This window comes from Lytechinus pictus, chromosome 3, assembly GCF_037042905.1.
Source record: "Lytechinus pictus isolate F3 Inbred chromosome 3, Lp3.0, whole genome shotgun sequence".
Lineage (NCBI taxonomy): Eukaryota > Metazoa > Echinodermata > Echinoidea > Temnopleuroida > Toxopneustidae > Lytechinus > Lytechinus pictus.
Window position 1 is genome coordinate 72,492,178 of NC_087247.1, and position 26,305 is coordinate 72,518,482.

The window sequence follows — 26,305 nt, forward strand, 5'->3', positions numbered from 1 at the left end:
TAGTAGCATTTTCATTTGTTCTACAGGAAGGAAGGGAAAGAGTGGTTAACCCTAACTAGGCAGGGCTATTGGGAAGAGTGCCTCCCAGGCCCTCGTCAGGATCTTGGCCATTGTCCGAGTCAAAAATTTGGCAGGCATCTTGCTCATCTAAAAAATTGCAGTGATTTTGGAGAAAATTTCATTTAATATGCCTATTTTGACTGAAATCAGAATTTTGCCCTCTATAAATCAAGAGATAAAGGTCCAAATATGACAATTTTCCTCTTTGCAGCTTTCTTGACAAATCTTTAAAATTATGTTATCCAAATTAAAGGACAAGTCCATTCCAACCAAAAATTGATTTGAATAAAAAGAGAAAAATCTAACAAGCATAACACTGAAAATCTCATCAAAATCGGATGTGAAATTAGAAAGTTATGACATTTTAAAGTTTCATTTACTTTCACAAAACACTTAAATGCACATCCTGTTAGGTATGCAAATGAGGAGACTGATGACATCATCCACTCACTATTTGTTTTGTATTGTATTATGTGAAATATTCTAATTTTCTCATTGTCTAGTAAAATTATGATTAATTTCTCCCTGAACATGTAGAATTAGTATTGTTTAATACTATATGGTTCAGTCAAGTTGGTCCTTATTGCCAAATCTGTAAAAAATGAAATATTGTATAATTCAAACAAGAAATAGTGAGTGATGGACATCCTCGACTGTCTCATTTGCATGTCGCTGAGATGTGCATTTCATTGATTTATGAGAAATAAGCGAAACTTTAAATTGTCATTACTTTCTTATTTTACATCTGATTTTAATGAAATTTTCAGTATTATGTAAGTTTGATTTTTCTCTATTTATTCAAATCAACAGTTTTCTTGGGTGGACTTGGCCTTTGACTTCCTATGTACTGGTATTGAATTTCATAATTTTCACATGTATTTCTTCTTAGACTTTGTATTTTTTTTTCAATGGAAATCATTGACACTATTCACTCATAAACAACATATAATTTATGTACATGTACTTTAAGCAGCAGAAGTAAAACTTATGATGAATTTATGCATTTCAGCTAGAAACAAAATTCACTTTGGATCTGTGCGTGAAATCCTGTGCAAAATTGGGTTTAAACGTTCACTTACAAAATGTTGCATAACTTGAAAAATCTGTCAAAATCAAAGCGAAGCCCTCCCTAGTTACGGTTAAGAAGAGTGGTTTACTACAGGCATGGACCTATGAAAGCTGGACATTCATCGGTTAGTTAATGAATTCACTAACATCTGACCGTTATTGTCATGTGAATAACATTCTCTTCATATTTTATCTCCTGTGATACCATCATGGTCGCCGTCAATTTAAACATGAGTTACAGAAGCTTTCGGCGACTAGACATTTAACATTAGACAAATTGTATGCGCAGAAGGTAATAAATTACCTAAATTCTCTGAAATTAATGTGCAGTTGTCGTATACAAATAAATATCTTAATTCCATGGTTTTTAATTGGGAAAATGTATGAATATTTCGAGATAGAGGCTGAAATGAAATTGATTGATTGTAACTTATAATCACATTTTAAAGATTTCTTCATAATATTCCAGGGAAACGTGGTGGGTTTCTTGTAGGGGTCGTCCCCCTCTCGTTGTTAGTAAGGTCATTATGAGTGCAGAAGTGTGCAAATCGATAATAATATATTTGATAGCACAAAAATCGTCTGCTTCTCAATTTGCTGTTCCAAAACTGAACCATCTTAATTGAAAGGTATAATCTGTTACAGGACATCAGCCAACAAACGCCAAGAAGAGGAAAAAGATTTCTTTGTAAAGATCAGATTCGCCTTGGTAGCCGCTATTGTCAAAACGCCTGTATGTTCTCATTAATATGCACATAGGATACGGCGACTATGATTGCATCAAAAGAATGCCCGCGTTAATCGTCCATTTCTTATAGGTCCATGCTACAGGGAAAGGAAAGGGGGAGCGAGGGGTGAAGGAAAAGTCAATCTGGAAGCTTAACTGAGATGGAGGGGAGGAAAAGAGAAAGATGAATGGAAAAGGGAGGGAAGAAAGGAAAGATGAATGGAAAAGGGAGGGGAGAAGGGAAAGAGAAAGATGAGTGAAAAAGGAGGGAAGAGAAAGATGAATGGAAAAGGAGGGAAGAAGGGAAAGAGAGAGATGAATGGAAAAAGGAGGGAAGAAGGGAAAGATGAATTGAAAAGGGAGGGAAGAAGGGGAAGGGGAAGAGAAAGATGAATGGAAAAGGAGGGAAGAAGAGAAAGATAAATGGAAAAGAAGGGAAAGAAAGATAAATGGAAAAGGGAGGGAAGAAGGGAAAGATAATAGAAAAGGGAAAGAGAAAGATGAATTGAAAAGGAGGGAAGAAGGAAAGAGAGATGAATGGAAAAGAAGGGAAAGGGAATAGGGAGGAAAGAAAGGAAAGAGAAAGATGAATGGAAAAGGAGGGAAGAAGGAAAGAGAGATGAAAGGAAAAGAAGGGGAAGAGAAATGGAATAGGGAGGGAAGAAAGGAGAGAAATGAATGGAAAAGGAGGGAAGAAAGTAAAGAGAGAGATGAATGGAAAAGGACGGAAGAAGGAAAGAGAAAGATGAATGGAAAAGGAGGGAAGAAGGGAAAGAGAGAGATGAATGGAAAAGGAGGGAAGAAGGAAAGAGAGAGATGAATGGAAAAGAAAGGAAGAAGGAAAGAGAGAGATGAAAGGAAAAGGAGGGAAGAAGGAAAGAGAAAGATGAATGGAAAAGGAGGGAAGAAGGGAAAGAGAGAGATGAATGGAAAAGGAGGGAAGAAGGAAAGAGAGAGATGAATGGAAAAGAAAGGAAGAAGGAAAGAGAGAGATGAAAGGAAAAGGAGGGAAGAAGGAAAGAGAAAGATGAATGGAAAAGGAGGGAAGAAGGAAAGAGAGAGATGAAAGGAAAAGGAGGGAAGGGGAAGAGAAAGATGAATGGAAAAGGGAGGGAAGAAGGAAAGAGAAAGATGAATGGAAAAGAAGGCAAAGAGAGAGATGAATGGAAAAGGAGGGAAGAAGGAAAGAGAGAGAGATGAAAGGAATAGGAGGGAAGGGGAAGAGAAAGATGAATAGAAAAGGGAAAGAGAAAGATGAATGGAAAAGGAGGGAAGAGAAAGATGAATGGAAATAGGAGGGAAGAAGGAAAGAGAAAGATGAATGGAAATAGGAAGGGAAAGATGAATGGAAAAGAAGGGAAAGATGAATGGAAAAGGGAGGGAAGAAGGGAAAGAGAAAGATGAATGGAAGAGGAGAGAGGAAGGGAAAGAGAAAAATGAAAGGAAAAGGAGGGAAAAAGGAAAGAGAAAGATGAATGGAAAAGGGAAGGAAGGAGAAAGATGAATGGAAAAGGGAAGGAAGGAAAGAGAAAAATGAATGGAAATAGGAAGGGAAAGATGAATGGAAAAGAAGGGAAAGAGAAAGATGAATGGAAAAGGGAGGGAAGAAGGGAAAGAGAAAGATGAATAGAAAAGGGGGAAGAAGGGAAAGAGAAAGATGAATGGAAAAGGGAGGGAAGAAGGGAAAGAGAAAGATGAATGGAAGAGGAGGGAGGAAGGGAAAGAGAAAAATGAAAGGAAAAGGAGGGAAAAAGGAAAGAGAAAGATGAATGGAAAAGGGAAGGAAGGAAAGAGAAAAATGAATGGAAATAGGAAGGGAAAGATGAATGGAAAAGAAGGGAAAGAGAAAGATGAATGGAAAAGGGAGGGAAGAAGGGAAAGAGAAAGATGAATAGAAAAGGGGGAATAAGGGAAAGAGAAAGATGAATGGAAAAGGGAAGGAAGAAGGGATAGAGAAAGATGAATAGAAAAGGGGGAAGAAGGGGAAGAGAAAGATGAATGGAAAAAGGAGGGAAGAAGGGAAAGAGAAAGATGAATGGAAAAGGAGGGAAGAAAAGAAAGAAAAAGATGAATGGAAAAGGGGGGAAGATGAAAGGAAAAAAGAAGGGAAAGAGAAAGATGAATGGAAAAGGAGGGAAGAAGGAAAGAGAAAGATGAATGGAAAAGAAGGGAAAGAGAGAGATGAATGGAAAAGGAGGGAAGAAGGAAAGAGAGAGATGAAAGGAATAGGAGGGAAGGGGAAGAGAAAGATGAATAGAAAAGAAAAAGAGAAAGATGAATGGAAAAGGAGGGAAGAAGGGGAAGAGAAAGATGAATGGAAATAGGAGGGAAGAAGGAAAGAGAAAGATGAATGGAAATAGGAAGGGAAAGATGAATGGAAAAGAAGGGAAAGAGAAAGATGAATGGAAAAGGGAGGGAAGAAGGGAAAGAGAAAGATGAATGGAAAAGGGAGGGAAGAAGGGAAAGAGAAAGATGAATAGAAAAGGGGAAGAAGGAAAGAGAAAGATGAATGGAAAAGGGAAGGAAGGAGAAAGATAAATGGAAAAGGGAAGGAAAAGGGAAAGAGGAAGATGAATGGAAATAGGAAGGGAAAGATGAATGGAAAAGAAGGGAAAGAGAAAGATGAATGGAAAAGGAGGGAAGAAAAGAAAGAGAAAGATGAATGGAAAAGGGGGGAAGATGAAAGGAAAAAAGAAGGGAAAGAGAAAGATGAATGGAAAAGGAAAGAAGAAAGGAGAGAGAAAGATGAATGGAAAAGGAGGGAAGAAGGAAAGAGAGAGATGAAAGGAAAAGGAGGGAAGGGGAAGAGAAAGATGAATGGAAAAGGGAGGGAAGAAGGAAAGAGAAAGATGAATGGAAAAGAAGGGAAAGAGAGAGATGAATGGAAAAGGAGGGAAGAAGGAAAGAGAGAGATGAAAGGAATAGGAGGGAAGGGGAAGAGAAAGATGAATAGAAAAGAAAAAGAGAAAGATGAATGGAAAAGGAGGGAAGAAGGGGAAGAGAAAGATGAATGGAAAAGAAGGGAAAGAGAAAGATGAATGGAAAAGGGAGGGAAGAAGGGAAAGAGAAAGATGAATAGAAAAGGGGGAAGAAGGGAAAGAGAAAGATGAATGGAAAAGGGAAGGAAGAAGGGAAAGAGAAAGATGAATAGAAAAGGGGGAAGAGAAAGATGAATGGAAAAAGGAGGGAAGAAGAAAGATGAATGGAAAAGGAGGGAAGAAAAGAAATAGAAAGATGAATGGAAAAGGGGGGAAGAAGAAAGGAAAAAAGAAGGGAAAGAGAAAGATGAATGGAAAAGGAGAGAAGAAAGGAGAGAGAAAGATGATTGGAAAAGGAGGGAAGAAGGAAAGAGAGAGATGAAAGGAAAAGGAGGGAAGGGGAAGAGAAAGATGAATGGAAAAGGGAGGGAAGAAGGAAAGAGAAAGATGAATGGAAAAGAAGGGAAAGAGAGAGATGAATGGAAAAGGAGGGAAGAAGGAAAGAGAGAGATGAAAGGAATAAGAGGGAAGGGGAAGAGAAAGATGAATAGAAAAGAAAAAGAGAAAGATGAATGGAAAAGGAGGGAAGAAGGGGAAGAGAAAGATGAATGGAAATAGGAGGGAAGAAGGAAAGAGAAAGATGAATGGAAATAGGAAGGGAAAGATGAATGGAAAAGAAGGGAAAGAGAAAGATGAATGGAAAAGGGAGGGAAGAAGGGAAAGAGAAAGATGAATGGAAGAGGCGGGAGGAAGGGAAAGAGAAAAATGAAAGGAAAAGGAGGGAAGAAGGAAAGAGAAAGATGAATGGAAAAGGGAAGGAAGGAGAAAGATAAATGGAAAAGGGAAGGAAAAAGGAAAGAGGAAGATGAATGGAAATAGGAAGGGAAAGATGAATGGAAAAGAAGGGAAAGAGAAAGATGAATGGAAAAGGGAGGGAAGAAATGAAAGAGAAAGATGAATAGAAAAGGGGGAAGATGGGAAAGAGAAAGATGAATGGAAAAGGGAAGGAAGAAGGGAAAGAGAAAGATGAATAGAAAAGGGGGAAGAAGGGGAAGAGAAAGATGAATGGAAAAAGGAGGGAAGAAGGGAAAGAGAAAGATGAATGGAAAAGGAGGGAAGAAAAGAAAGAGAAAGATGAATGGAAAAGGGAGGAAGAAGGGGAAGATGAAAGGACAAAAGAAGGGAAAGAGAAAGATGAATGGAAAAGGAGAGAAGAAAGGAGAGAGAAAGATGAATGGAAAAGGAAGGAAGAAGGGAAAGATGAATGGAAAAGGGAAGGAGGAAGGAAGGAGAAAGATGAATGGAAATGGGAAGAAAAAAGGAAAGAGGAAGATGAATGGAAATACGAAGGGAAAGATGAATAGAAAATGGGGAAGAAGGGAAAGAGAAAGATGAATGGAAAAGGGAAGGAAGAAGGAAGGAAGGAGAAAGATGAATGGAAAAGGGAGGGAAGAAGGTAATAGAGAAAGATGAATGGAAAAGGGGGAAGAAGGGGAAGAGAAAGATGAATGGAAAAGGGGGGAAGAAGGGGAAGAGAAAGATGAATGGAAAAGGGGGAAGAAGGGGAAGAGAAAGATGAATGGAAAAAGGAGGGAAGAATGTAAAGAAAAGATAAATGGAAAAGGAGGGAAGAAAGGAAAGAGAAAGATTAATGGAAAAGGGAGGGAAGATGGGAAAGATGAATGGAAAAGGGGGTAAGAAGGGGAAGAGAAAGATGAATGGAAAAGGGGGAGAAGGAATAGAAAAGATAAATGGAAAAGGAGGGAAGAAAGGAAAGAGAAAGATGAATGGAAAAGGGAGGGAAGATGGGAAAGAGAAAGATGAATAGAAAAGGGGGAAGAAGGGGAAGAGAAAGATGAATGGAAAAAGGGAGGGAAGATGGGAAAGAGAAAGATGAATGGAAAAAGGGAGGGAAGATGGGAAAGAGAAAGATGAATGAAAAAGGAGGGAAGAAGGGAAAGAGAAAGATGAATGGAAAAGAAGGGAAAGAGAAAGATGAATGGAAAAAGGAGGGAAGAGAAAGATGAATAGAAAAGGGAAAGAAGGGAAAGAGAAAGATGAATAGAAAAGGGGGAAGAAGGGGAAGAGAAAGATGAATGGAAAAAGGGAGGGAAGATGGGAAAGAGAAAGATGAATAAAAAAGGAGGGAAGGGAAGGATGAATGGAAAAGGAGGGAAGAAAGGAAAGATAAATGGAAAAGGGAGGAAAGATGGGAAAGAGAAAGATGAATAGAAAAGGGGGAAGAAAGGGAAGAGAAAGATGAATGGAAAGAGGGAAGAAGGGAAAGAGAAAGATGAGTAAAAAGGGAGGGAAGAAAGATGAATGGAAAAGGAAGGGAAAGATGAATGGAAAAGGGAGGGGAGAAGGGGAAGAGAAAGATGAATGGAAAAAGGAGGGAAGAAGGGAAAGAGAAAGATGAATGGAAAAAGGAGGGAAGAAGGGAAAGAGAAAGATGAATGGAAATAGGAAGGGAAAGATGAATGGAAAAGAAGGGAAAGAGAAAGATGAATGGAAAAGGCGGGAAGGGAAAGAGAAAGATGAATGGAAAAGGGAAGGAAGAAGGAAAGATGAATGGAAATAGGAAGGGAAAGATGAATGGAAAAGAAGGGAAAGAGAAAGATGAATGGAAAAAGGAGGGAAGGGGAAGAGAAAGATGAATAGAAAAGGGAAAGAAGGGAAAGAGAAAGATGAATGGAAAAGAAGGGAAAGAGAAAGATGAATGGAAAAGGGAGGGAAGAAGGGGAAAAGGACATGTCTGGTACCAAATTTTTTAATAAAAAATACAAATATACCTATATTGCAATTGGGCATGAAATATGACTACCTGTTTTAACCAGAGAACAATAGATTCAGTAGACCAAATCTATTGTTCTCTGGTTGAAACAGGTAAACGGGTAGTCAAAGAATTGTGACTGGTAGTTTATTAAGTACTGGTCCGAAGCTAATAAACATAACAACTCATTCCTGGCCAGAAGTGTTTTCTGATCATTTGGGACACGATATATGGATAATAGAAATAAATGCAGTTATGAAAATAGAGTTATGAAAAGAGATAGGAAAAGTGTAATGTTTCTTTTCAAATATAATTCAACTTCTGATCTAAAAACTGAAGATATCAACTCAGACTTCTAATCAAACAACTACTGATACACCAAATTACAGAGAGACTACATTTTATTTCCACCCTTTGCAAAATATGTGATAACTTTAAAGGAAATGAAATATAGAATTTGTTTTTGTACACATACGTGAACACGATAACAATGAAAATGTTGGTTTGTACTGCTAGAACAAAATACAACCAACCAAATACTGATAGTTCTTGTCCTGAATAATAAAAATAGCAACCTTCTACTTAAAAAAAAGATGATTGTTTTATGTGCTTCATTTCCTTCCAATATACCATATCTTGTTCTAGCAGTACACACACATAGAAATAGTTTACACAGAAACTCAGCATGCACTTCAAAACTTTACACTTAACTCAAATGTGCAGTTTGTACTGCATATTTACATTTTATCATTCCCATAAAATAAGAATAACTTTTTGTTGTCATATAAAAGAGGTGGTTATTCTGATACAAATGTAGCTATAAGCCTATATGTGAGGATTGGTGTACACAAATCAAAATATATTTACAGCATTGTGTCATTTACCAAAAAAGGTCAAACTACTTTTGTCTATTGAATCCCTTCATATACCCATAATTTGTAAGACTAACACTGATATGTGCTGATTTGAGCAGGTAATTAAATTCAATTTTCACAGAAATGAAATAATTGACAAAATATCTGATTTTCATATTAGTGACTAGAACTTGAAATTTTTTTTTTAAATATACAGTGGGTCCCAGAAAAAATGAAACCGAGATTAAGCGATGATTTATCATAACTTAATCACAAATAAAATAGACAAATGACCTACCAATGTAAAGCTTAGAATCTCATCTTTCATCTAATATTACTTAGATTGTTCCTCATCCACGCACGAGTGAGCAAAAACAATTTGAACAAAGGATACCAAAAACTCATTTGGCGGGGGGTATCTGAATTTCAAAAAGAAAATCACATGCCTAAAAAGTTCAATATTTGCTCTTTCATTTGATACCTTAATCACAAAAAATGGTCAAGAAGTAAAAAAGTTATGTTCCCTCTAAACAATGCTTGTATTTCCATAATTTCATTAAATAAACGTGTTTCACCGGTTTCCCACAGAAGCTATCGGATGGTTAACAAAAGACTTAATGCATGGCTGATCGTCAACAAAACGGAGTGTCAAGTGAGTTTGAACGCTTGCCTGTAGAACCTCTTCATTTTATGAAATTATTGAAATTCAAGCCTTATTTCAAATAACCAGAACTTTGTTATTTCTCGACCATTTTCTGTAATCGAGGTATCAAATTAAAGAGCAGATATTGAACATTTTAACAATGTGGTTTTCTTTTTGAAACCCAGATACAGCCCGCCAAATGACTTTTTGGTATCCCCTCTTCGAATTGTTTTTGCTCACTCGTGTGTGAATGAGAAATATTCGAAGTAATTTCAGATGAAAGAGGAGATTCTAAGCTTTACAATGGTAGGTCATTTGTCTATTGTATTTGTGATTAAGTTATGATAAAACATCGCTTAAGCTCGGTTTAGTTTTTTCTGGGATGCACTGTGTATCTCCAAGTTGGATTTAAAACATTAATGGAAACCAATGATAGTCAATACACATTGATGTTGATCAAAATAAAAACACAATCAAAATTTTAAACAGTATTTCTAAAATAACTGTTTAACAAGTCATTACAGACATTACCTATAAAAATGCATTACCAATCAGAAAATTACAAAAAAAAAACATTTGACAATATCCATTTTTGCTTTCTTTTATATTTTTTGTATACAAAATATATATACACTAAAAGGGCTATTCTTTGCTTTAGCATTCAATTTAAATACATTGCCCAAAAGGATATCTAGAACAACCAACAATATTTTGCTTTAGTTTTATTTACATATGAAACAAAGAACTATCTACATTGAATGAATTCAACACTTAATCAACTTTAATGTACAACTGAAGAAAAATTCATTGGATAACATATTTTCAAGATGAAATGTACAAAATCATGCCATCATCAGGTACATCATATATGTATTCAATAAACAAGACAAATGACAACACAAAAACAAAACAAAAAAATACTTTTGAGTTAGCTTGAAAGATATAACTCATAAGCTGCTCAAATCATCTTTTGGCATATTCTGACTCACTATAACATCATAAAAACACAGACCACTATATTTCATTTCATTCAATTAACCATTACTTCTGAGCTTTTACAGTGATATAGTAAGAAAGAATACCAAAGGGTACTGTAGTCATTCTAGTTCATTAAATATTCATTATCATACAATTATTTTCATAAAGAAACATGAATATAAAAATCAATCCAATACAACAAGAAAAATAATGTGTGTCTAGAAGTGTTGGATAAAGAAATCATTGTGGTTTTTATTAGTTCTGGATGAGAAGCAGGATTTACATTCAGATCACATTGACCCAAGGTGATAATAGAATTCACAGCACAGTTCCTTTGGTAACCATCTCATCTGTTTTCCATTCTTATTGACAGTGGTTCTAAGGTGATTAAGTTGCCATTCGGATGGCTTACAAGGAGGACTCATTCCAAGTCTGGCAATAAAACTCTTAGTAGTTGGGTCCAGATTAAATTTGTTGGATGCAACCAACTGAATACAAGAATCCTGGACAAAAGGGTTCTTGCAATAGTTTTTCTTCCATTGCAATTAATGAATACAGAGTTTATACATTATTTTGTTTCCTTTAAGAACGTTGTTGGTTGATCTAAAATCAGAATGACTTCATTGAACAGCAAGAAATAATTTACATACCAGAACTAATGATTGTCCAACAGGACCATACTATCACTTTTGGGTAAAGACATAGAATAACATTACAAAGGTCTTATGTAAAAAAAAAATGTGCAGACACTTACAAGATATCTCTGCCTGAAAAAATCACTATTTAATTCATTTTCTGGGAGAGTAATTGTAACCCATGCAGTATTTAGAATACACTTTGGATGGTATATCTAGTAAATTCATTTACTTTTTTTAAGCATTTGGTCAGGATTTTCATGTGCAATATTTTACAGAAAGATTGTAGTTTAATTTGTTTTTTTGTCAAATCAATGTTAACAAATGCCTTAATCAAACCAGTAACAACAATCCATCATAAATATACATTTTTTTAAATAGCAGGATTTGTATTCATGTTGGCATCTGCATGACTCATAAGTCCATTAAAATGTGGAACATAAAATATAACTGAAAAGTGAGCACTCATTATAGGAAGTGATGGTAGCAATATTTGTACCAAAGTCATGTGGAAGTAATCCATACAGATAGGTATTTAAGAAAGAGAAAGTAAATCAACTAGAGTTCAATAAAAACATCAAAGAAGAATGAAACCCTTGAAATCAGTTGAACTGCATGAAACAGAAAATCAAAGAAATAGATAAATCAGAGTTTAAGAAAAATTTGAGAAAATAAGTATGAGCACTTGAATGTTTAAATCAATAATGCTATGGAGATCCTCCTATAATAGCAATGTGAACAAGATGTGTGATGCTACACATACAACTTTCCTACTACTTTTGTACACACATAATTCAAAGTTAAATTGTCTCCTTTATATAAGGTTTATCAGTATATCTGAGGTTCTTTTGATTGTAGGAAATGTAAAGAAGTTAAAATACATGTATATCATGGACGAAGAGTTTGTACTACCCATTAGAATGAGCAATGAGATTTATTTTTACAAAGGCAAGAGTTGTTCATGTATTGCATCACTAGTCTTGGTTGCATTTTGGAGGATCCCTAAGCATTAATGTTTCCACCAATAAAATTCTTATCATTCTTATCATTTTCATCATTGATCCAATTTATCTCCAATTTTCATTATTTTATTCTTTGATTTCCTGTTTTCACACCATCTTACTTGTTCCAATTGTTTCCTTCTTTAAATCTTAAAAATCTTTCTTAAATAAAGCTTATTTACACTGCATCTTAGCACTGATATATAATTACAAAATTACACAAATATAATAAAATAGACAGGAATCCGATTTTATGAACAATCTATCAAGGCGAATAAGGAGCTCTTATTTTCCTCTTCCGCTTGCCTTCTGACTCGGGTTCTGTTTCTGCAGGCCTCTTGGCTGGGGTTCGTTGATCTTCTGCGACCATAAGGACTTGCGTCGTCCCTCCCTCATCTGTTGTGACAACTTCAGTTGTTACAACAACGGTAGCCATTTCTCCATCACCCATGTCAGTGATGATCTGAGTAGGTACCATCTCACTCTGTAGAACCTCTCCTTCTGTTGCTCCTTCCTCCAAAGTTCCCTCTGTCACCACCTCCTGTTGAACAATCTCCTGGATGATCTCTTCTCCTTGAATCTCCTGAACCACTTGCTCTTGGACTATCTCCTGAGGAACAATATTCTGTGTGACTATGGTCTGCTGTCCTTCTTGACTTGCCTGGATGGTAACTACATTATGGACACCTTGCTCTGGAGTTACAGTCTGCAATGTTGAGGAGGTCACTACCTCCTGTGGAATGGTCTGAGTAGTGGTAATGATCTCTGTTGGAAGAACATGTTGCAAAAGCTGAGCAGCCATCATCTCTGGATCCATTTCTTCCTCAGTAACAACTTCTTGTTGGACGATCTGAGTGGGTATACCATCCATCATAACTTGGTTGATATTCATTGTGCCTCCTTGACCCGATGATTCCACCATGATAGGCATAGCCAAACCTGAAGAAGCATCCGAAATGGGTATCCCAGTTGTCATTCCTTCTTTGCTCACCTGCAAGACAATCTGGTTGTTGTCCTGTGATAAGACTGTTACCTCATCTGGTCTGGCACTTCTCTTCCGTTTCATAGAGGATTTCATCTGCTCTGATGTCTCTGACATCTGTTCTGCAATCTTCACCATCTCAGAGATGACAACTTCTGAGCTGCTTCTTTTCCCTTTAGCATCATTTTGCCAGTTATCTTCCATCACTGCTTCTTCAATCACCACTTGATGCTGACCCCTCTTACCACGACCTCTGACCCTCTCTGGTTTGGCCATGATCTCGTCTTCCTCATCACTCTCTTCTAGAAGATCTTCCTCACTCTCTCCATCACTAGACTCCTCAACCTCCTCTTCACTCTCATCATCGTCACTTTCACTGCTTCCTTCATCATCGCTTGTTTCATAGCGCTCTGCACTCGGCAGGACTCCATTCTGTAAAGCTTCTACCTCATCCATAATCTGTAAGGTAAGATCAAAGTAGATAAAACACTTCTTAATAATATCTAGTGACTTAAGCGTAGATTCATATTCTTTTTACTACAAACAGTAGCAACATCAAATATCCATCCCAACACACCTCTTAAAATCAAATAAACCATGGAATTTATTATGGATCGACCTTTGTTGTTTCATTAATTCATTCATTGTGATTGTCTCTATCATTATACCATCAAAGAAAAACCACTGCTAATTTGTGATTAACAAAAGACTTATTAAGTATTTATTAATTAAAAAGCTGAATGATTCATTAAGATGCACATAATCATTAGGTAAATTCAATCAAAGAAAAAAATCAAGTGAAATGTCCATTCGCTCAAACATACTGAATTTAAGTTGAAATTAATTATTAATACAGTGTTGCTTTTAACAATGCAAAGTATGATATTGCAAATTTGAGAAAAAAACAAGTGGAACACCTCTGGCAGTCTTGCCTACATTACAAAACTCAATATAGCAGCAGCGCTGACTTATACTACAAGGTGGTTTACGAACCACAAATCTCGCCTGATTTCGCAATCAATAAAATATGCAATATGATCTTTTGACCCCCATCATTTTCATGGACACACATATGGCATTACTCAAAGATCATACCAAGTGTGAACATAATTGATGCAGAAATAAAGAATGAGAGCAAGGTGAACAAAAACTTCAAAACAGGATGGATATGACCTCATCATATCATTTGACCTTTTGACTCCTAGATGACCTTTGACCCAATCATCCTCTTGGACACACATGTATTATCCAAGAAAGATATGTACCAAGTGTGAACACTGCCTTGGCCATGTAAACCCGAAACTCAGGCAGGATGTTCCAGTGATACAACATTACCCTTACATCCAAGTTTTATGAACTAGATCCATATACTCTCAAAGTTATATTTCAAAAACTTAACCTTGGTTAAGATTTTGATAGTGATTTCCCCCAACATGGTTCATTGACCCTAAATAACATTTGACCTAGTTCATGTGACCTGAAACTCAGGCAGGATGCTTACCCTTTATGTCCAAGTTTCTTTCAAGTCTTGTGTATCCTCTGATGCCTGCATACATGTATGCAGTTACAAAACAATGCAACATCATTTAACTGCAATACCCAAAATTTCTCCTAAAAATGTTTTTTTTAAAGTAAGAATCCAGTGCTAATAAATTCTGCATTAAGCCAGAATTCATAATAGTATCACTATTTTTACTTTTATTGATTAAAATATATTGAATTAATATTTTTATGATATAAAACGTGTAATTGACAATTTCCTTAGAAAAAAATCAATACAAAATGTTAGGAAAAAATGCATAAGAAAATATTTTCAATACTTCTTACTTTTTATATGTCTTTGATCAGATTCCCATAGCCTCTAAACACAAAATAGTACTTCAAGGGCTAAATTTACAGACTGAAGCCAGATTCTAATTTCATGCATAAATTAGCATATAAATCAAACAAAAAAATTGAATAATTTTGGAACAATAAAAAAAATTTTTTAATGTGGACTGATGTCATGAGTGACATGCCTGTTGACTTTTGTCACAATTGCGTGATTGACAGCCAAGATCTTTGCCAAGATCCCCCCAGGCTTTCAGCCTCCATTAGGTTTTATGTAGGTAAATCTATAGTTCACAATTCTTGCTACCCCAAATAGGAACAAAAATCTCATAATGCGCGAGACGAGATAATTTTCACTCCGTCGGGTCGTCATCACCACTTCCGGTTCAGAGTCATGCTCGCGCGAGATTCGCGATACTGAGTTTTCCACCACGCTGAAATCGATGCCAATCAGCGCAATATGTACAGATTATAATACTTTTTATTTAATTTGGTCAGTTTTGATTCCATTTGAATTATAAATAAAAATAAAAAATATATTTCACGTGAAAATAATTTTTATATATGTTTTTATTTGGTTATAAAAAAATTTAACAAAAACTGAATATCTTAAAATTTTGCATTTAGCGCCCGGCCTGACATCACGATCGTATTCGACGAGACGCTAAATATATACAGCATTCATTCCGTTCAATTTTTCGTCGACCACAAAATGGATAAAAAATCAGTTTCGGAACTTAAACAAATCTTAACTGACAGAGGAATACCGTGCAATGGAAAGCGTCGGGCAGAGTTCGTGACTTAAGCAGAAAAGGCTGTTAAACTGTATCGTGAAAGAGAGGGTTGTGATCACGAACTTTCCGAGCAAAAGCGATGTTGTGTTGTTGTGCATGACGGCTCTGTTGATCTGAATGGCAAAACAGTGCATTGGACTTCCGAACAGGAAGTTGTAATACCGAAAAGCTATCCCATAATGCAATGCGCGTTACAGGGATTTTCCCGGATCTCGGCGAAATCACTAATTGAGGTAGCGAGAATTAGGGGGATTTAATATCTACTTCAATCATTTAATTTGAAGGCTTTTGATATAATTACGGTGTGCTCTATTTCAATGATCAATATAGTCATAGGATAGTCCGATAGAATATCAATACTATCAACAGTAAACCATGAACAAATTACCCTACCTTATATTTTTGTTTCATAATTCTGTCTCCTTTTGTGGTTTCTCCTTCTAACCATCTAGCAGCATCCATAGATCCATGTCTTCTCTGGCTTACACCAAGACGATAAAGTTCATGGAAAATCTGTTCAGATTCACACAGATAAAATACATGTTGTATTGGCTACGGAATATAAAAGTATCATAACTGAATGACAACTTCAGCTAATATATGGAAACAAATTGTGAGCTCAAATCTTACCCCCAAAAAAGGCATAAGCGATGTTGTGTCTCGCCAACTTGTGAAAATGACCAGAAATATCGCGATTTCCAAGGGCATGCAACAGAATTGTAACAAAAGTTCATTATGAAATAACTGGGATAGAATAACATTTGTCGCAAGAGTCTTGCATGTAAACTTAATGTTGACCTCAAAATGACCTTTTACCTTACCGTGTGACCTCCGAACACAATGCAGGTCTCCTAAGTACAGCTACAACTCAACTTTGATTTGAAATTGACTTACGGATTCAGAATTATGTGTCATAAGAGAGTCTTGCATGTAAACTTTAATATTGACCTAAAAATGACCTTTTAAATTACAATGTGACCTCCGACTGCAGCATAACATGTAGGTCCTCGAAGTACATCAACAAACCAAGATCGGGTGAAAAGTGAATTTTGGTTGCGGAGCTGTAGGTCATAAGAGAGTCTTGCATTAGTGCTGCAAGTCAGGGGGCATGTTCGGGTTCGGGTTCGGTTCGGTTCGGTTCGGCAGGGTTCGGCAAGTTTACATGCAAGACTCTTGCGACAATTTAATGCCAAATTAAATTATTAACATATAAAATAAAGATCGCCGACCCTCGAACAGATAATCCTAAGAAAGATCTGTCATATATTTATAATAAATTTTGTTTCTAAAAAGAATAGTTATAAAAATTGTTGCATAACTTTCTTTTATTTATTTTAATCTTTAAACAAAAATAAGAGTCATTTCTACTTTTATTTTTAAAATGAAATTAAAAAAAACAAAGAAAAAAATATTGATAACGAGAGAATCAGGACAGAAACAGAATTACAAAGATCAGAATATTTTTTTTCATGATTATTTCATGTAGCTTTGATCATGATCGATTACAATGTCATTGCAAACGCAGCTTCTCCGATTGGAAAGTGTTGATCGGGAATGTCGAAACAGTAGACAAACAACCTCCACTCAACTGTTATTATACTGGTAAAATTCACATTCCAAAGAATATGAAATGTTTTAGAAAGTCCCTATTTTCCGAAAAGTGGTTAAATCTGGTCATTCGATTACTTTAAAAAGATAAAATATCAGTCCATTCTTGATCAAGAAAGTTCGACGCTACGTGACTTCAAACATATTTCCAACACGAAAATGAGTACATGGGACTGTACTGTGTATTTTTGTGTTGTGAAATCACTTGGCGTTGATCTTCAGAACCAAGACGGAACTGATAATTTATCATTTCATTTTCAGTAATTGACCAGATTAAACCACTTTTAAGAAAATATTGACAACGGAAAACATTTCAAATTCGGAATACGAATTTTACCTGTATAATAGCAACTGAGAGCAGGTTGTTTGGACTTCCTGTTTCAACTCTCGTTACTAACCATTTCCGGAACGCGGTGTTTTTTCTACCCTCATTCCTTCATCTCTTATTTATTTATCTTTTATATTAATATGGAAATTTCAGAAGGTGAAATATATATATACTTTACCATTACTTTGTCAGTCACAGGGAATTAATTTATGTCTTGTCTTTCTTTTTTTAAATACAAAACAATTAAATGTACGACCGATTACAGCAATATGTAATTCAACTACACTTTTTAACTGAGTTAAGCTTAAAATGTACCCACATTTTATGAAGAAAAAAATAAATCCATGTTTATAAAAAAAAAATTGAAACTGATAAAAATTCAATCAAAGACGAGACCAAAGCTGTCATACTTTGTCATTTACGAGGAATGAATTTATGTCTGGTCCTTTTCTTTATTAAATACAAAATAATTAGGTCCGATTACAATCACGATCGATTACAGCAATACATAATTACACCACACTTTTATACCGAGTTTAGCTTCAAATGTACCCTCATTTTATCAAGAAAAATATATTCATGTTAATAAAATATTCCATAGTTGATAACAATTCAATAAAAGATGAGATGGGAGCTTTCATAGTGGATTTTAAAAATATTTTGTGTGGAATTCTTATTGTGCACAATCACTAACCAATAAAAATGTTTTTTTATGCATATCAATTTGCAAAATTGATATGCCTATTTTTTTTTTTTACCGAACCATCAAACCAGGCCTTTGCGTTCGGTTCGGTCCGGTTCGGAAGTGCCAAGTTTGGCGAACTTCCGTTCGGTTCGGCAGTTCAGGTACAGCACTATCTTGCATGTAAACTTTAACGTTGACATGAAAGTGACCTTTGACCTTACCATGTGACCTCCAACTGCAGCATAACATGCAGGTCCCCGAAATTCATCTACCATCTAAGTTTGGTTGAAAAGTGACTTTATGGTTGCAGAGTTATGTGTCATAAAAGAGTCTTGCATGTAAACTTTAACGTTGACATGAAAATGACCTTTGACCTTACCATGTGACCCCTGACGGCAGCATCACATGCAGGTCCCTGAAGTACATCTACCACCTAAGTTTGCTTGAAAAATGACTTACGGTTGCAGATTGATGTGTCATAAGAGTCTTGCATGTAAACTTTAACATTGACCTAAAAATGACCTTTGACCATACCATGTGACCTCCGACTGCAGAATGAAATGAAGGTCCCCTCAGTACATCAAAAACCCAAGTTTGGGTGAAAAGTGACTTTCGGTTGCGGAGTTGTAGGTCATAAGAGAGTCTTGCATGTAAACTTTAACGTTGACCTGAAAATGACCTTTGACCTTCACATGTAACCTCCGACTGCAGCATAACATGCAGGTCCCCGAAGTACATCTACCACCTAAGTTTGCTTGAAAAATGACTTTCGGTTGCAGAGTTATGTCATAAGAGTCTTGCATGTAATCTTTAACATTGACCTGAAAATGACCTTTGACCATACCATGTGACCTCCGACTGCAGAATAACATGCAGGTCCCCTCAGTACATCAAAAACTCAAGTTTGGGTGAAAAGTGACTTTCGGTTGTGGAGTTGTAGGTCATAAGAGTCTTGCATGTAAACTTTAAGGTTGACCTGAAAATGACCTTTGACTTTCACATGTGACCTCTGACTGCAGCATAACATGCAGGTCCCCTAAGTACATCTACCATCCAAGTTTAGTTGAAAAGTAACTTATGGTTGCAGAGTTATGTGTCATAATGTTTGTGACGGACGGACGACATTTGGATCCCTAAGTCTCGCCTTCCCCTCTGGTGGGCGAGACAAAAATCAATAAACAAAGTTAATAAATAACAGGTTGTTAGTCTTGCATGACTGCAAATGACAAGAAGCTTGGATGCCATTATAGGAATATGTGCCAAGTTATGTCATTAAAGAGTCTCTCATTTAACATAATTAATTAATCAAATAAAACTTTGAATAATTTTGGAACAGTCAAATACATAACTTTGTACATCACATTGTGGACGACATTCAAATTGATATTCCTTGCGACTGTGCGATAAACAGCTGAGGGTTAATGTACATATGATGCGTCTATACCATAGAGATGTATACTAATTACGCTAGAGTGCGGAGTCGCCATAGGCGCGCGTACTTAACGTCTGTGATTGCGCGGAGCATGGTCGGCCATTGCTCGATAGGTCTAGATTCGCAAAAGTACCCGGATGTACCCATAGCTCGTACGTTGTAACGCTGAGAAAAGGGATGCTGTCTCCGGCTTTTATCTTGAAGAAAGGAATCAAACCTCATTACAATTGAAAAATATGAATGACAAATTGCATCTCAATAAACTATTAGTGTGATTACATGGGGATTCTGCTATTAATTTGTCTTTTTATCTGGATTCTCGGCTTGATGAAATTCTCTATACAGTGCATTTACGATTACCTGCCACATGCCTATTAGGCCTATAGATATTAATAAAAAACAATATTGATAATATGACATAAATAAGTAGAAAAAAATAAAACATACAACATTAATAGTAAATTTTGACAATCATTTCAAAAGACAGTGGATTAGCCCATCTTCTCTTGGCACATTCCTTCGTCCACATGATTCCGTGTTCTCATGACCAGTTTGTTTATGATGGATATAATTTTGTAATTTTAATTCATTTCAACTCTATTCGTTTCACTTCACTTCAATTATTTTTTTTTCATTCAAACATAATACAAAGTAATATATATCGGATAGGCCCTACAATTTCACAGATGAACATTCTTATCTCGTAAAAAAACCCAGTAGGCCTATAAAATTGAGCATAAATGACCAACTACATGTAACTTGCATTAATTTGTATGAAGTATAGACTAGTTTTTTTTAATGTACAATAATTTGTATAACTGTTTTGATCTTTGATTACTATTTTATTAGCAAGTATAGAGTATTTAAAGGGCATCTGATTAATTTTACTGATTTTTACATCATGGTGAGCCTCCCGTTACCCCCTTTACACCATCAATGGTAAAACTATATTGGGTTTTCAGTGCTCTTCTTAATTCTTTTTTATCATAGGAGCACGATAAATTCCCTAAATCTGCAGGCCTATATCGCACCGAAATTGAAGTGATTTAGAAAATATCTAGAATGTCTTTTTATTGTTAAAAAGTTTTGCTTTTAATACCCTTCTCTTTAAGTTAGAATCTGTTTATTTTATTCGCTTTTTAGGGGGTGGGGTGTAATTAAAGTGAAATACGCACCCAAGAAAATTCAAGAAAAATCAAAATAAAAGTATACAAGTACAGGGGGCTCGACTGGACCCCTCCCTGACAGGTATCACTTGAGGTTAAAATTAGGATCACTCAACAGCCGACAATAATATTGTAATATCTTATTCCAAGTATTTGTCAGTTTTACAATATGCCTATTATTGCTTAATATGTTTGGCTTTTGTACTCACAATTTTGCAAAAAAATTTTATTTTAAGTTTTATTAAGTTTGCAATAGATGTATCTCTTTCAGGATATTGTAATCAATTGGTTTTATACACTCAGTTGTAGTAATCCCACTCCCGCTCTGTTTCTTCTCCTCTCCTCCTTCTTCCTAGCTCTCCTTAATTATTATTCGATCCTTGATTTATTCACATAATTTGTCCAATCAAAGGAAAGGATCATAAAAACCAGCGATATGTCAACAGAGTATTTCAGCCGATCAGCATATTATTTCAGCCGGGGGGATCAAGTCTAGATTTTCCAGAAAATCAAAGAGAAACTCTTTTATGTTGCGTTAAACACGCATTGTAATTTGTTTATCATGTTATTTGCAAGGCAATACTGTAAACACAATTTCCCCCATTAGGCCTTCTGTACATTACAAAATTGTACAACTGCATGCGCGTTTTTTTGCTGTCAACAAACTTTTCTACATTGACGTAAGAAAGTAATTAAAATGATTGGATGGTTGCCATCATTGGAAATCTAAATCATATAACTTATAGATTCATCAATTAACTGGACCAATGCGTAAATCATTTTCAAATATTATCAATAAAAAGTCATTTTTTATGACTCACGAGCTATTGTGATGACGGTTACATCGACGTTTAAACCCATGGGGAAAAGGAGTTATGCCCTATTCTGATTTTTATGTGTCGATCTAGTAACAATTATTTAAAACAAGTGGAATGCCTCTGGCCGTCTCACCTGCATCACGCGATTCAATATAGCAGCAGTGCTGATTTTGAAAACTACTATAACTCGCACAAGATGTTCAGTGATACTTGGTTACTCTTATTTCCACGTTTTATGAACTAGACCCATACACTTATAGAGATATGATGGTAATTCAACAAATACCCCCAACGTGGCCAAAGTTCATTGACCTTACATGACCTTTGACCTTGATCATGTGACCTGAAACTCGCACAGGATGTTCAGTGATACTTGATTACTCTTATGTCCAAGTTTCAAGAGAAAGATCCATCAACTTTCCAAGTTATGATGGTAATTCAACAGATACCCCCATTATGGCCAAAGTTCATTGACCTTTGACCTTGGTCATGTGACCTAAAATGCGCAAAGGATGTTCAGTGATACTTCATTACTCTTATGTCCAAGTTTTATGAACTAGACCAACACACTTTCAAAGTTATGGCGGTAATTCAACAAATACCCCAATTTGACCAAAGTTCATTGACCCTAAATGACCTTTGACCTTGATCATGTGACCTGAAACTTGCACAGGATGTTCAGTAATACTTGATTACTATTATGTCCAAGTTTCATGAATCAGATCCATAAACTTTTAAAGTTATGATGGTAAATCTACAGATACCCCCAATTCGGCCAAAGTTCATTGACCCTAAATGACCATTGACCTTGGTCATGTGACGTGAAACTCATGCAGGATGTTCAGTGATACTTGATTAACCTTATGTATAAGTTTCATGAACTAGGTCCATATATTTTCTAAGTTATGATGACATTTCAAAAACTTAACCTTAGGTTAAGATTTTGATGTTGATTCCCCCAACATGGTCTAAGATCATTGACCCTAAATGACCATTGACCATGGTCATGTGACATGAAACTCAGGCAGGATGTTCAGTAATACTTGATTAACCTTATGGCCAAGTTTCATGAACTAGGTCCATATACTTTCTAAGTTATGCTGTCATTTCAAAAACTTAACCTCAGGTTAAGATTTGGTGTTGACGCCGCCGCCGCCGCCGTCGGAAAAGCGGCGCCTATAGTCTCACTCTGCTATGCAGGTGAGACAAAAATGAAGAAATAAATTATCAGCATCATGGTTATATGCCTAGGCCTACATGTTATTTCTAATATCCCTTCCAAATCATTAGAAAATAAAAGTCATAAAAATTAATGTAGCGACCTATCGAAATGTTTATTATGACCAAAGCAAAAAACAATTGGGGATGTATCATTGGCTTGTATATGCGCTATTGATATTCCTATTATCGGCATTTTTGTTCTGTTTTTGTTAATCTAAACTGTAATTCAGTATATTCAAAACTATTTAAATTTTCAATTTGCTTTCGCGCTCATATGTCATCATTTGGTTCCCTTTCTGTGCTATCACTGTACATGCCCCATAGGTACTGTACGCGCATGGCAGGCTTCGAAGACCTATCGAGTAATGGCGGCCGGTCTCCGCGTAATCACAGCGATTTGACGAAGTACGCCCTCTAGCGTTATTAGTATATATCTCTATGGTCTATACGTACCCTCTGTCGACATCCATGACGCCAGAGTTGACCTCCAATAAGACTGGACAGATACTGAAACTTACGCTCACGACGAGTAAACAATGGAATGGTCATCATCATACCAAGTCTACCTCTGTTGGATGATTCATAGCTGTCAGGACTGAAAATTAGAATGAAATTCAACCAAATAAAAGTGACTTGATAATCCCATTCCATGGTGCAACAAACAAACACATTTTTAGAAGTAAAGTTTCTTTCTGAAATAAATAGTCATCAAAAATATCAATTTATAGTACATTAGGAATGATTTGCTTCTAGTGATTTTACAAATATATCATTGTCAAAATAGTAAAATGAATCCGAATTATCTGATCTTCTCCAAAAAGTGAATAAAGACCGACAACATTCCTCCCTTGCTTTAGGTTATCCATGTAACCCTCACAGTATTAAGAAAAAAGCTGATTTAACTCATCCTAATCAAACTTATGCTTGAGAACAAGTTAAAACCTAGTGAATATTTCCATCCCCCCCCCCCACATACGTTTAAGCAGGATGTATAAGGATCCGCTGGCCCACATTCACAAAGATGGTTTTGTAAACCATCGGTTGAACCAGGGAAGTGTTATCTATAACACTTCCCTGGTTGAACCCATGGTTTATGCAGATTTCCTGTATAAATTATGCTTAATTTACCATACATAAAATTGAAAGGTGCACCAAACTGAAGCTTGTTGCCGTGATTATCCATGCTATTTCAAAAACCTGAGAAAGGATGGTTGCATACTGATATTCTAAACAATTTTTTTCTTTTCACTCAATATTAAAAAAATGTACTCACTTATTGATTGTATACTGTTTGTTCTTGGGAGCCAAGGCTGCCATACATGACATGTAGAAAACTGGCATCTCCTTTTTGAATTCAGCCAGAATATGTCCCCAAGCAGACTCAGTAATACGATGTGTCTTGTCTCCTGTAGCTACGATCTGTGGACTGGGAAAGCTGAGGGGTTTCTTCACAAACCTCTGAACTTCTTTGCGTACTTCAACTTCTACCACTGCTGGAAGAGCACTGCGAACAGAAGGGCTAGTTAGTAGGGCACTCAGAGCTCTAGCATGGTTGAAGGTACGCATATAAGTTACAACCTTCTGTAGTAATGGCTCATTCTTGGGCACTTTAGCTCGCCTTGGCATCTTTACATCAGCGGCAAACTCAACAGGCTCTGTGTTGACCCCGATGCTCCTGAACATTGTGCCAGATGTGTTGGAAGAGAAGACTGCCCTTGACTCCCAAGCATCTTTCTTACCTCTAGCTCTTGTAACTTTAATTTCTAGGGGCTTGCGTCCAGATTTAGATTTTCCTTTTGGGCTTCTCCCACTGGGTCTCCCTCTGCTACTGGAAGATGCTGCTGTATTCTTCGACTTTGAGTGTCTTGATTTAGCCCTAGATTTCGCCATGGTTTCAAGTTGTTTCTGTTCATCAAAAATTATGGTCAAAATCATATTATAACATTAATCTGAATGTATTTGTAAATTTTGTTCATATTCATACGTGATCCCTTTCTTCCTAATGAATTTATTCTATGATCACACAGAAACAGAAACAAATTAGAAATTTGACGTAGATGCCCCCGCTTAATGCGATCAGAAATTCATTCAATATGATTGAACTTAATATCGTGCAGGAACCAACATGCTAACAAATCTAGACCTTTGACCTAAAGACTCGCCCTTTCCATAATTATCTCTGACAGAAGATATAACCAGGGCGCGACACTAGCGCCGGTCCGACGGTCCCCGACCAACAAAAATCGCTGTCGGACCAGTAATTTTTCAAAAAATAGCAAGACTTATGGGTCCGACATGACCAGTAATAAAAACCATTGTTGGGCCAGTAACTTTTCCAGAAATTGTCAAATTCACTGGTCCAACATAAACATAAAAAATATTCCATGACTCAAATTGCAAACCATTTTCCTCCCGTGATTTTGTGTCATTCACACACAGATACACACAGAATGAATCGCATACAATTTATTACAGTGTACATATACATGTAGCCAGCCGGCCACACATGCACAACCCACATGGTAATTTTTCTACTGGCTGCAAGAACGAAGCTTGGCTAAACTCTGGCAGAATCTCACAGAACTGTCAAAATTCACATTTCACACTCATGAAAGGCTCTTCTAATGTCCATATTTCCTAAAAATTGGGGTAACTCTGTCACTTGTATATCGTCTGAATACATGATAGCCCCACATATGCATTTGTGTGTTGTTGATACACTTGGTTTCTTTCGTAGCTTTATTGAGCCAAAAAGAAACTTAATTTTATTTATGATAGTTTCAGCTTTCTTCCTCTGTTCTCTTTCTTTCTTTTCAATCTTTCTTTGTTTCTTCCCTCTCTTCTTTCATTTTTGTTACTGTCTTTCTTTTTTAATTTTCTTCTTTGTCTTTCGTTCTTTCATTCTTTCTATCCTTTAAATATTTTTCTTTCTCTCTCTTTCTTTCATTTTTGATTTCGTTCTTACTTTAATTCTTTAGTCCATCCATCCTATATTTATCTCTTCTTTCTTTCTTTCTTTCCTTCTTTTTACCCTTTCTTTCCTTCATTCTTTTTAAAGATAGTGATGTTGCATGAATTTTATATTTTCCCCCCATAAAATCCCACCTTAGTCATTCGGAATATCAGAGCGAGTTTACGGGCTCGATGTTCGGGTAGGTGGAGCGTAGTGTAGCGGTAGTGAAGTGGAGTGGAGCCTGCACGAACATCGCTTAAGGTAGAATAGAGGTAGCCAGAGGAGTTCCTTAAGTAGGGGTGTAGTATGAGTTCGGGATCCAAAGCCAAAAATTAATCAAGCGGCATGATTATGAATAACCTTGAGTTTTCTTCTATCTCTAGCTGACAAAACAGTATATAAACTATTGCAGTAATCTAACCGAGAAAGAATAAGTGCTAGCACAGCATGGTGATATGTCTTAAGATCAATGAATCTACAAATTCTCCACAAATTGCTGAGACAACCTGATTTACTTGAATAAACAATGTGAACATGTTATCAATGCATACCGGTACTCCAAGAACAGTAGTTTCAGTGGAGATTGGGATGCATTGACCATTAACATTAGGTCCTCAGCTGGATATGTGATATTCATTGCAGATGGCGGGCAGAAGAACAGAGAAAGTATATGGACCTAGTTCATGAAACTTGGACACAATGGTTTGGGTCATTCCATCTGGATTCACCTAGTGGTTGCACCCGACCCTCTCAGTTTTTGTTGTAATTTGG

At 36.2% G+C, this 26,305-nt stretch overlaps 1 protein-coding gene across 1 annotated transcript; it reads right to left on the reverse strand.

The window, feature by feature from the left end:
• Positions 1–7,989: 7,989 nt before the first annotated feature.
• On the reverse strand, positions 7,990–24,918 carry LOC129256734 (uncharacterized). Its single transcript, XM_054894903.2, has 4 exons — positions 23,855–24,918; positions 23,035–23,176; positions 15,717–15,836; positions 7,990–13,158 (listed from the first exon to the last, which is right to left on the reverse strand). Exons 1-4 carry the CDS (start codon positions 24,514–24,516, stop codon positions 11,983–11,985), a joined length of 2,100 nt encoding a protein of 699 aa, XP_054750878.2. The 5' UTR covers positions 24,517–24,918; the 3' UTR covers positions 7,990–11,982.
• Between the last annotated feature and the right edge of the window lie 1,387 nt (positions 24,919–26,305).